Source organism: Leuciscus leuciscus (genome assembly GCF_965113295.1).
Source record: "Leuciscus leuciscus genome assembly, chromosome: 5".
NCBI lineage: Eukaryota > Metazoa > Chordata > Actinopteri > Cypriniformes > Leuciscidae > Leuciscus > Leuciscus leuciscus.
Genome location: NC_138729.1, coordinates 18,529,796 through 18,542,435, shown reverse-complemented (window position 1 = coordinate 18,542,435; position 12,640 = coordinate 18,529,796). Strand labels below are relative to the sequence as shown.

At 37.5% G+C, this 12,640-nt stretch overlaps 1 protein-coding gene across 2 annotated transcripts in view; it reads left to right on the top strand.

The window, feature by feature from the left end:
• Window positions 1-600: 600 nt before the first annotated feature.
• notch1b (notch receptor 1b) overlaps window positions 601-12,640 on the top strand; it is a 45,034-nt gene continuing 32,994 nt past the window's right edge. For both annotated transcript variants that reach the window (XM_082168891.1, XM_082168890.1), the window contains exons 1-2: window positions 601-928; window positions 2,394-2,466. In XM_082168891.1, the coding sequence (XP_082025017.1) occupies window positions 871-928; window positions 2,394-2,466 (131 nt within the window). In that variant the 5' untranslated portion in view covers window positions 601-870. The remainder of the gene's footprint in view (window positions 929-2,393; window positions 2,467-12,640) is intronic.

The window sequence follows — 12,640 nt, the reverse complement described above, 5'->3', positions numbered from 1 at the left end:
GGCTGATACCTTTCTGAACATAAAAGACTGGCTCCGAACTAAATCAAAACAATACAAATGTAAGGTGTCAAAAGTAAACCCCAAACCTCAGTGACAGCATGCTGCATAATGTATGCAACTATTTCCACTTTATCAATAACCATCATTATCATGCAAATCAAACTGAGAAAAATCTGTTTCTACAAGGATAATATTCTATGTTACCACAGGAAGAGTTTCTGAACTAAAAGTAATTTCCTCATCAATAAAACAAGCACAAAAAAGTGTAGCCTGATGACAAAAACTCCCATAATAATAATAATAATAATAAATAACTTTTCAAATACATTATCATAAAAAAAATTATAATAAAAAATACTTTATTTATTTAGTTTAAATTAATTGGATTGGATCCCCCATAGGTGCAGTGTAGGCTTTAGATTAAATTTTAAAAGTCGATATTTGATTAGTTATATTTCGATGGTAACTAAAATCTTACTGTAATTGAAACAACAACATCGATCAGCTCTTTTGGAGATTTTCCCGCTTACATGTTTTGAAATCCCCAACCGAGTTTAAAGGGTGGGCGTGTTTTTCCCACTGCCATTTCAGAAAGTTTGTCAAGTAAATGAATAGCTAAGGCTCCAGCTCGTGAAGTGGAGTGGCGGAAGGAGCCTCTGGATGAGAGCAGGGGAATGAAGCCTTGAATACATGATCTCATTCACTCAGCTGAGACTGCACGAGCTGCACCGGAGTTCGCGAGGACAAGCCACAAGTGCCATTTTTGGATCTATTCTTTATACTTACGTGATTTATTTCCTTTTCTTGAACAGACCAATGTTGGATATATGTTAAGCCTGCGTGGAATCCCACAACTATCCATAAGAAGGAATGCATCTTTTCCTCGTGAAACTAATTCTTCTGATATCACTCATTACTTTGACGCAAGGTAGGCTACGTTTCATTGGAAGATGCTTTCTTCGTTATCAGACAAGTAGCACATTTCTACACGATCTTACATTAGGATTAATATGATTACTAATCAATAGCCTAATTTAATTTCTGACATTTATTGTAAAATAAAACACCTTGTTCGAGAAGAAGTCACTTGTTGCGCACTGATGTCAGCACGCAGCCTCACTTATTTCAAACAGAAAGAGCAGGCAATCCAGGCATCATAAATCGTTTGATTTTCTGTAGACTAAAGTTTAACTTTGTTACCTGTAACTGTATCACACATTATAGGGTTATCAAAATATTTTGGACTACGGCTGTTAACTTGTAACTAGTGTAACTTTACCGCAAATACATATTAATCTTTTTAGTAAACTCTGGATATTGTATTTTTCGCACGTCACTCGTAATGATATCGATTTGTACTGAGCTGTTTTTGAATATCGCTCCGCATGGCGGTTCATAAGTAGTATTCGGTGCAAATATTGATCTAGCGCACTTTGAGTAGATTTCTAAGTTTCAGCAGTTTTGCAGTTAGATGCTACCTAACGTGCATTTATGGCAAGCCGTTTGTATTCCCTGCTACTAACTGTAATATTTATGTTTAGTAGTATTTATTTTTAAATACTAAGTAATCCATTAGTGAGCATCCTTTTCAATTTCATTGGTAACTATTTCCTCCATGCTTATTCCAGTTGTGACAAGTATCAATTCAGTTGCTAACAAGTAGGCCTAGCCTACATATAGTCATTACACAGCCTACTAATACTTATTCCATTGATTTTAGTCACTATCCTAATGCTGTATATAAAATAATATAAAAAATAATAATAATTAAAACAAATACAATGCAATTGAACTAATACGATAAAAAATAGCATGAGTTGGTAATTGAACCTACTACTGGAAAAAGTAGTATAGTATCTAATGGATAGTTAAATACAATAAAAATGATACTAGTCACTGTTGGATTGCTTAAAAGTAATTAAAAATAAGTATTAGGATATATGTATATGATACTAGTCACTTTTGGATTGCATACATTTTTTTTTTATTAGGCAATAGGATATGCAATAAGTACAAGTAATGAAAAATTTATATTACTTGGTTTTAAGTAATAAATGTTAAGACAGCTTGCCATAGTACATTCCCCAGAACAGCTGCTGTCCAGTCCCTCTGTCCACAAACATCACTTTAAGGTGTTAGGATTCACACTTTCTTTCTGGATTCTACCCAGTATCTAACTCACTTTTGCACAGTTTGGAACCAAACTGACAAATCAAGAAAATGTAATAAATAGTATTATTAATTTAGTATATATATTAAAAAGCAAGCTTGCTTAATTCTATTCTTTTTAAAATTAAGGATAATACTACTTTTGGAAATATGTAATAGATCGAGATGATATCAAATCATGCAACACTCAGTAGAAATGTATTACCCTGTTTCTGTATTTCCAGGCCTGGAATGTTCGGAAAAATGCCAAAATGATGGTACATGTGAACCTACGGCAGACGGGAGAGGAGAATGCAAGTGAGTAATTAGAACTCAATTACATAAAGCTGCTGCGTCTGAACCATATTGAAACCCTGGTGGAAATGAATATGATGTTTTTGAATTGCACAAATCACTAATATGAGATTTTCTTTTGATCCGGTTCCAAAAGTTTTGAATGCCGTGTACAAACAATTGCATGCCAAAACACATGCGATCAATTTGAATTCCAGCCTCGCAAACAAAAGCAAAGTGTGCTTCTCTCCTTGAAGAACATGGCCTCAGCTAATGAACGACATACACAACCTCTGATGAAGAGAGTCTAGGGCATCACCCCCCACACCCCCCTCCGGCTGGTCGTGAGTACGGGCCACTTCTCCAGCCCAAGTCTCGTAGACACCCGGAGCCCTAAATCTTATTTCGCTTTTCTTTTATGGAACGACAGCTGGGGTTTGCCAGAAGCCCGGTAATCATTGTTCTCCAGTCTAGATTAATTCTGTGTGACTAATCTGTTTGAGGCTTCCCAGAATGCCTGAGTCCCCCCCACCCCTTCGCGCCCTGCCCCTGTTCGGGTGTTTTGTCCTATTTTGAATGCCCATTCACTCTCTGTGATTTACATTAGAAGGACAGATGGCAGTAGAGTGTAATTGGACTGGATGTTTTCATAATTGGTAGCATTGCACCAGTGGAAAATCATGAGCAAACAGGTTGCCTCAGCGCGCATAGCATCACATAACTCTCCTTTCTGTACTGCGCCCAAATGTACGCTCGCAAACAAACGCAATGGTGGACTGCTACTTTCTTCTGATTGTGTTGGTTGATTTTCTAATAGGGTTAACTTCTCTTTGTCCCTCTGTACTTTTTTACTTGCATTCAGCAGTGATGTGAATGAGGGATTGGGTTGCAAGCATTTGGCCAGGGTAGCATTGTCTTTCTCCGGCTATCAATGAGTTTATCAGGGTGGCTATGAAGGAGCACTATTTGAAATGGGATGGTGGCGGCTCTGTTTTTTGGCCTCCCTCAGTGGACTGCAAGCACATGGAGCCGCGCTGGCGGTGGGCCACATCTTAATTCTGTCTGGCAGCCTCCCTGCCTTAGTCGGGCCACAAAGCCACCATTGTGCCCTATCATACTCAGATTCCACTAATTAAACATGGAGATACAAACGAAGGCCGCTCTCCCGCTCAGGATGGCACGTTACTATGTCTAGTACCTTTTATCTATTGTTCAAATGCAACTGGTGGACAGACCGCTTTGGCCTCTAACATGTCTGACAAACTTTGGCAAAAAGTGAGTTCGGAGCTCAGTTTGGGGCACACTGTCCCTCTAATCAAATGGATCCATTGTGAATGCCCTCAAATGCTTCGTGACATACTTGCTCTTTTAGTAGCCTAGCCGCACTGTAAATAGTGAAAAAGTGTAGAGGTTCCCTTAAAGGGGTAGTTCACCCCAAAACAAAAATTATGTCAACATTTAGCCTACTCACCATGTCTCTCCAAACCTGTATGACTTTTCTTCTTCTGTAGAACATAAAAGAAGGTATTTTGAAAAATGTCCATAAATGAAAGTCACTTGGGACCAATTTGGTTTTGACTTTCATTAGTGGAACAAAAACATTAGTGTTATTATTCCTCAAAATATTTTCTCAAAAATAACTGAATGTAGTCATGTTGATTCAGTAATATATAAAAAAAAAAACATTTCTACATTACATTACACATTAGTTCTTCTTCTTCTTAATAATAATATTATTAATCATATTTATGTATTAAATAATATTTACCTACATAAAAGTAGTTAATTGTCCCATAAGAGACAATTTATGTTACTTGACCAAATATGTTTACTGTGCTTGGGCTCCTGATACGCACTTGTTTTTATTGTGAAAATTCGTATTAGTTAATGCAGTTTTAATAAGTAAAATGAAACTGTCTGCACATGCTGAAAAAAAGTTAAAATGTGCACTGCAGATTTATTTTATTTTTTAAATCTGATCCCTAAAAATTACGTTCATTGGTTTCATTTAGTCAGTCACATTAAACTTTTTTTTTTTTTTTTTTACTTGAAAGTTATTTAAATTAAAATACAAAGTACATATTATTACCTGACAAACATTTTATTACAGTGCAGTAATTTAATGTGGCACTTCAAGAGTAAAACGTATGTATAGTTTAACTGCAGGTATATCATTTTAAATCAAGTGCTGTTCATCTAATCTTACTGTATATTGTTCTGGAAAAATATGTTGGATCTACTTGACATTCCATGCCAGGAATACCAAACACTCATATCTGGCGCTCTGACAGGCTCGTAAAGGAGTGAGTGAGCCGTTATCTTTGACTCTTTGGCAAGGCCAGAAGTCCAACTGACAGTAATACAAACCAGCTTCCACATCTGAATTCCTTGTATGTATGAGGGACGGCAGATTTGAATCAAAAGGATTAGTGTTCGACAAGGAGATGAGAGATGCAAGACTGGAGGGAGATGAGTAAAAGTTCACATGCGAACTTCAGATCTTCCGACTCAGTCTTTGATGGTCGGGTGTTGATGTAATGTGCAAAAAAAGCTTACTGTCTTCCTATTGGGTCCCCATAGAGTCACAAAGATTTTAATAAAGAGCTAAAGTGACTGATATAGGTGGGATACACATTGTTTTAACTCATCACTAACATATGATCAAAATGTTAATTTCACACTTGCGGCTTAGTTACATAATTGTAGTTTGCTTCTATTTTTGTAGTTACAGGATTAAGCTCTTCGCTCTGAAAAATATGTATTATAGAAGTCAACTGTTGCTATTTAGAAATTCTTATAAATGTTGAAAACAGCTGCTGAATAATTTTTGTGGAAACGGTGATACATCAGGATTCTTTGATGAATGTAACATTATAAATGCATTTATTGTCAATTTTGATAAATTGAATGTGTCCTTGGTGGATACATTTATTATTTTTATCAATAAAATAACAAGTTTCTAAGTTACAAGTTGCCAAAATTGTAATTTACACCCTGGGCCATGTTGTGTCTAATGAGTTAAGCCAGAATGGCCACTTGTTTGTTCAGGACAGTTTCAATACAAGCTCTGTTTGCTTTCTAGAGATGAGTTCTTCTGAGTTCTTCACTGCATTTAGATACAGGAAATGGACACCAGTGCCAAAGAAAGAGAAGTTGTAGTCTCTTATCATATCACTACAGAGGCCTAATGTCTTCATGAAGATGCTGGGTGTCCCATTCTTGGCATGAGTTTAATGTCAGCATAATATCTCTACTAACCAAAATGACTTGTGTTGGCAAGTTGAAATCTGATTCTTCCTCATTTCTATCTGGAATTCAGCAAACTTTGATTGTACATTCTGTTATTGGTTGCTAGATTGTGTTCTGTATGTACAGCTGGCCAAGTACAAAAAAAAAAAAAAAATGCAGCGAAACACACCAGGCGTGTGTTGTTTTTCTTTGATGCTTTTGACCTGAGCCATCTGTCTGTGGAACACTGCATTACAAGTGATCAGTATCAAGGTAAATAATTCACCATGTACAATGGCTGCTACTTACAGCATAAAAGCCGCTAATGCCTGTGGTTTTGCCATTCATCCCTGGCAGTGGCAGATGTTTGAAAGTTTCTCACATTGTCACACTGTCAGAGGGATTGACGAGTATATTCTAATAAATAAATCCTCTTCCTGTTAAATCGTTCCACTTAACATGACTTCTAGTGCCATGAAGGACATCTGAAAACATTAACCTAGTCCCTGGCCTCATAAAATCACCAGGAGTAGCACTCATTAGAAAAGTATTGGGTTCGTTAATGGCTGCTTCCTGTCCCTCACTGTCGTTCCCATAGGGTCCCTCAGTACAAGGGACAAATAAACACAGGCGTAATGAACACTAACAGATGTGGGCCTGGAGGATCAGGTCTCCACCAGTGATTACAGAGAGAGTGCGAAGAGCCCCAGGCCATTGTTTCATAAAGAACAGACAAGACTCAAAGACTCCTCAGAGTTAAACTCCCCACTACAGGAAATTAGGGTTTAAAACAGAGTAGATTTTGCGTTACTGTTGAATGGCTTAAGGGGACAAAACATGTCAGTGGTGCAGCCACCTCCCTAACAAAACGTACAGGTAGACTCATCACACAAACAACTAATACTAGCTTATTGCCTGTAGGAATGTTCTGGGTTCATTACAATTTAAGCTTTATTGACGGTATTTGAGGCATAATTTTGACAACCACAGTAATGGTCATTTCAATTAGTTTATCAGTTTTTTTGTAATAAAACAATAGGGGGCATTAAACATTAAAATAAACATATATATTTAATAGAATAGAATAGCTTAAATATTTAACACATCTGTAAATATAGTTTAAATTAATGTAAAAAAAAATTGTAAAATAAAGTACAGATTAAAAAGTGAAACAAGAGCACCATAAAAGTATCACAAAGATGGTCCATAAAGCTTCTGTTCTATATTCCAAGTCTTCTGAAGTCATATGATAGCTTTCTGTTATAAACAGACCAAAATTTAAGTTGGTTCTGATAATCTTCCCCTCCAGTGAGCTGTTAACTTGAGAAGCTCTGCAACCGGATCAGTCCGGTACATGAAAGAATCATTCGCTACTTCTCTCATGAAGAGCTAAGGCAGACGTCAAGGTTTTTTGTCAATAACGGATGCAGTTTTTGTAAATTTGTGCAAAAATCATATCAACTTCAGATAGACTTGGAATCTAGTATGGGAGTAATATGGATCAATATTTTATGTTATAAAATATACATTTACAGTTTGGGGCTTTTGTGTCATTTTTGGATTAAAGAAAATGACTTTAGTTTAAATAGAGAATAATCCTAACATAAAAAAATAAAAAAAACATTTATCCAAGAATTCATGTAAATGCTTTAACCTAAATACTAGATTCATTTTAAATTTTGTACCCTCAGGCTTTGTATACATCCATTTAGGGTTGTCAGAAGTACCGGTACTTCGATACAAAGTCAGTACTGAAATTTTAAATACGATACATCTTTGCAGAACCTGTAGTACAGAGTATATTGGGTATCCTCTTATAGGCGCTGCTTTCAAACACTCCCTTGTATCTGTGTAAGTGCTCAGTTAAGACTAAGGCTACATTCAGACTGTCAGTCCAAATCCGATTTTTGTCCATTGAAATCCGATCAGATTTAGCAAGTATGAACAGCAAAAAATAACATGAAATGCAATTTTTTTCAAATCCGTTTTAAGCTAAATTCATATGTGGTTTGAAATCTTATTCAAATCGCATTTCTGGAAATCCGTTTCTGTCTGACCGCTCTGATCGGTTTTCGCGTGCAATGTGACTTTCTCATGCCACGTAAAACGTAAACTTCAGACGTTGTTATAGGAAACATGCTGAAAGTCGCTGCCGAAAGTCGCGGCGGCTACACATTGTCATGTTGTAAAATTTAAATAAGACAACATCTCTATTGCAAACCCATCCATGTTGCGGTTGTTGTTGTATTTGGCGTATTCCTATCAACGCAACATCATTGCCATAGAAACTAATGCAGATATTCTGGAAAATGAAACAGCTGCATGGACACACAAATCGGATCTGAACAGTTGCGATACACAGTGTGGACGTCAATCATTTTAGATCAGATTTCAATCGGATACACAAATAATCGGATTTGGACTGACAGTGTGAACGTAGCCTGAGAGCATTAAAGGTTTCTATTTACAACATGTTTTTGAAGTGCTGATCATTGTAACCAATCACAGTTGATCAATCTATTGAGCGCATGAATGCAGTGACCAATCAGAGGTTTTTAAGTTAGTCAGAATACGCTAAAAAACACACACACAAAAAATAAGTTCACCGCGCGCAGACAACTTTTTGAATTATAGCGGTATCGTTTTTGCAGGAGTGCAGATCTCAGTGAGCAGGCGCTGTGATTGACAGCTTTAGTGATTATAAAGGGAGCATTCTTTGCTCGCTTTCTGTTTATAACCCATATACGAAAAGTTTTGTTTTTCACGCAGCTCAGTATACACAAGTTTCTGGATTTACAACTGTATTTAAAAGCGCGATTGAATCCGAAACTGCAATGATTGACAGTGATATAACCATAGCAACAGATGGGACAAAACAATCTGATTCTGTATGTCAAAATATGCATTTTGACATAATTAATTAATAATTAATTTCTATGGAAATCAATAGAGCTTAACGTGTATTAAACCTGTAACATCCTTTAATTAGCCTACACTTGTAGCATGATATCCAAACAACACAATGCTGGTTTTAGACATTCATTCATTGTCTATTTACAGTGTCAACCATGAAAGGGCTTACAAGTTAGACTTTAACTTTTTTTGTTGTGAGAGATGGACAACCCCCTTCACTTTGTGACCTTTCAATGGCAGATGGCAGATTGGAGCGCAGTGGGTGGAAACCCCCTGTGTTTCATCTGGCTGAGGGTCAGGTGTCAACAAAACATCTGCTCTGGCCTGGGCGAGCATTGTAGCACTAGTAAAACACTGTTGTCATGGGCTACTGGTGGCCACAGAATGAATCCCATCATAGTGAAGGTAGAATAACAGTATGGGGTCATTCTCTGGTCACAGAATCAAACACGAACTAGGGCTGTTTACAGAATCTGTGATTTATTTTTATGGGCTTTTTCTGTCTTAGTTGAATGGAGATTTGCAAACGGAGAGATTTTCACCTAGGTTAAAAAGGATCCTGCAGTTTTAATATGCATAGTTGGAAAATTTTGTGTTTCTATATTGTTTTTTATAGGAAACAAGCAAAACATCAACTAAAAACGAAGCGAAAAATCTTGTTTATTTCCTGTTTGGGGAAGAGATTTGACATGACACTTTTAGTCATCACATGTTATATTTTTAGCGATCATACACAACTATATGCTGTTGATTACCATTGAAAATAATTTTGATGTTTCAGTTTGTTAAAACAAACGAGAAAATCATTTAGAAGAGAAACTTTGATGGAGCAAGAAAATGGGCACTGACAAAAGGGGCTATGCTATCACATAATTTGGCCTTTATTTACAACTTGTAAATAAGGGCCAAACAGACCTGGCCTCAATGCTTTTGTCCTCTTTAATGTATTTATCTTAGTAGGCTACTCTTTTGTGGCCTTATGCCACTTTAAGTAGCTTGATTGCTAATGTGACAAGCATTTGCCAAGTTAAAGAGCAAACTGGCAGGATTTCCTACTGAGGTCCTCAGTGTACTCCCCTTAATTCCCTAATGTGTGCTTTACTAGCAGGAGCCAGCTCTGACTAAGTGCCCTATGTATTTACCCCCTTCAGAAGCAGGACTGTTTGCCAGGACGGGCAGGTCTAGTAGACTTTCAAAGGTGGTGTGATTTTCCGCAGGGTGCCGTTAAGTGCGGCTGCCAGGACTCTCCATTGAGGAGTGTTGTCAGGGATGGGGACACAGAATGGGGTGAATTTCTAATGTAAACGGTTACATTCCAGCAAGGCCATAGACTCCTCCCCTCAGGCAATGCAAAAATCCTTTAAACCAGGTTCATATTCTTTCTTTCAGAAAGCTTGTGGGTCAAAGGTCTATCCATCATGGAATCCTCTAGACTTGTTTTGGGAAATTAAACTGAAGAAGAAAAGAATTAGGGATTTTAGTGAGCTGGTACCAGACTGATGTGTACTAGGAGAGTTGTCTTCATTCCACACAACAGATAATATTGTATGTGCTAAGGTTTAATTCTAATAAAAAGTGTATTTAATGATTTGTTAGTAGTACCATACTTGTTAGTAATAATTACTATATTTAAGGCAAGCATCAACAACTCCTGTCTGAACACCTTAAATAGTGTGGCTATTATAATTGATAATTTTTGTCAAACATGATTAAACAGAAAAAACACCATAGTAACAGCATAGCAACACACTAAAAACACTCAAACATTGCCCCGGCAACCACCAACAACACCCTAGCAACATGGAAGTGACTTTAGCATGGCCGCAACTCACACTTTCTCTAGGCAATGTACAAATCAAGTTCCTCTACTGCATCAAATTATTTCATGCAATAAATAATTACAGGTTGTTATTATATCGTCCATCCCAAATAATTTGCCAGTAGTTGGTCATTTTGAACTTACCAGTATCAGATGGTTAACTGTTATGTGATAGTAACCACTTTTTGTCAGTGTCAGTATCTACTAATAACTTTGTAAGTGAATAAAACACATTTTCTTTTTTCAAATATTTTTTATTTAATTTTGAGTAAATATTAGGGATACACCGCTATTTAAATTCTGGCCGATACCAATAATTATCTTCATGTAGTAGTATGCAAATATCGAGCTTAGTAACCTTAGTAACATTTAGCCCAGTGTTGAGGCGTGTGATTCAGTAATGACCTCATCATCCAGATATACCAGGAACTGCTTAAGATAAGGAAAAGGCAGAAGGTAGTGAAAGGCATACGTGGAGAAGTGCGACTACAGCTCTAGTCCAGCCAAGTAGGAAGGAAGTGAAGAGGAGGCTGGGAGATTAAAAAGGGAGGCCATGATTAGAACAAGAGGAATAGAGAGGTGACCGAAGGATTGGGATGGGATGGAAGGGAGGGGAAAGAAGAGGAGGTTTAACAGCTGAATGCTCACTCAGAGGGGTTAGAGGCACCCAGACTGCGGTCAGCTCCACTGTGAATGGCGGCAGGAACAATGGGCCTTCTCATGGAGCCTGTCTGCTCTGCTCTGTGGTGGGCAAACCATTCAACTGCCTGCTGCCTCGGCCCTCTTATTCTCTTTGGGAAAGTGTGGGGGGAGTTTATGAGCAGGGAGTCGGGTGCGCTGTGACCAGCAGCTGCCGCTCCCTCATTAGCATGCGCACCTGCTCCCTGAGGCCTTTTTGGAAGGCCGACACAGGCCCTCATTGCATTATTCCAGCTCAGTACAGATCATAACTGCACACAGCGATGTGTTGTCTGGGTTAAATCAGCCTAATTTTTCTGTAGCCTATTAGATCTCAATTCTTGTTGAAAAAAGCTGTTATCATTTTTTTTTTTTTGTGATACAAGAGCTTGATAAGCTATGAAAACATACTGTAACTTTGAAAATGCTACTTGAAACCAAGCTGACAACTAAGCTTGAACCCCCCCAACCCCTTGCAAAAACATAAAAAACAAATCAAAAGTAAAGAAAAGAAAAGAAATAGTCCTAATTAATTCTGTTAAATATTTTGCTGTTCTTATCTATTTAGCACCTATATTTTACATCTTATTGATCTTATTGTGTGAACAATTCATCCATGCATGCATGTTTCATTTTTTAATATTTTTTATCAAAATGTTAATCTTAACTCTCTTTCTAGTGACGTATGCAGGACTTCTCCAATCATTTAGTCCGCTTAAACCCACTCCTTTCCTACAATCAACTACAAGCTTACATTCACATCTGCCTTCATCTAAACAACAACCAATGATTATAATCAAGTTCTTTTTTGATGGTTATATGCAAGAGAATGTCGGATATGGAAGAAAAGATCTGTCGCTACTTCCATATTTTATCACAACTTTAAGGGCACAGCAGCAAAATACAGACCGTTTAATTCTCAGGGTCAGAGAGAGGGTGGAAAATGGTCATAAAACCTAATAAATGGACTGCAGTAAACAGAATAAAAATGTATGATATTACCCTTAACATATAATTGGATTTGAATTCATGAATATTTCTGCCTGTTTCACAGACTAGAAACCAATTCTCTACTAAGGAACTTTTACGTCGGGATTTATAACACTTATGTAACTTTAGAGAGTTTGTTGTTGTGCTGATTATGTATAAGATGTTTGTGTTGTTTGTGTAATATCGCAAAAAACCTAAACAAACCTCCAGAAATGTGCCAGAGTGGCCATGGGACAATGAGAGGAAAGGTAGCATTGTGGGCAGCAGTGCAGTTCCCACAGCGCACTTAATGGTTTTGTCGTGCCTGGTTCTCAGTCCCCTGTGTTTTCTTTTCTTGGTTGAAGTTATTGGCCATCCTAATCCTGGGAGAGACACAGTAAAAACACTCACCCCACTGAGGGGGGCCCTGTTTGGATCAGAGAACAGTGCATTGGGAATGTGTTGAGATATTCCGGCTGCCCCCCGAGGCCAAAAACATGGCATAGGTATTCCAGAGGCTCTGGGTGGCTTTAGCTTTTTGCAAAAGGTTATTTCAGCATAGTCATTTTCGAGGGAGGGCCCCTTTTTTGT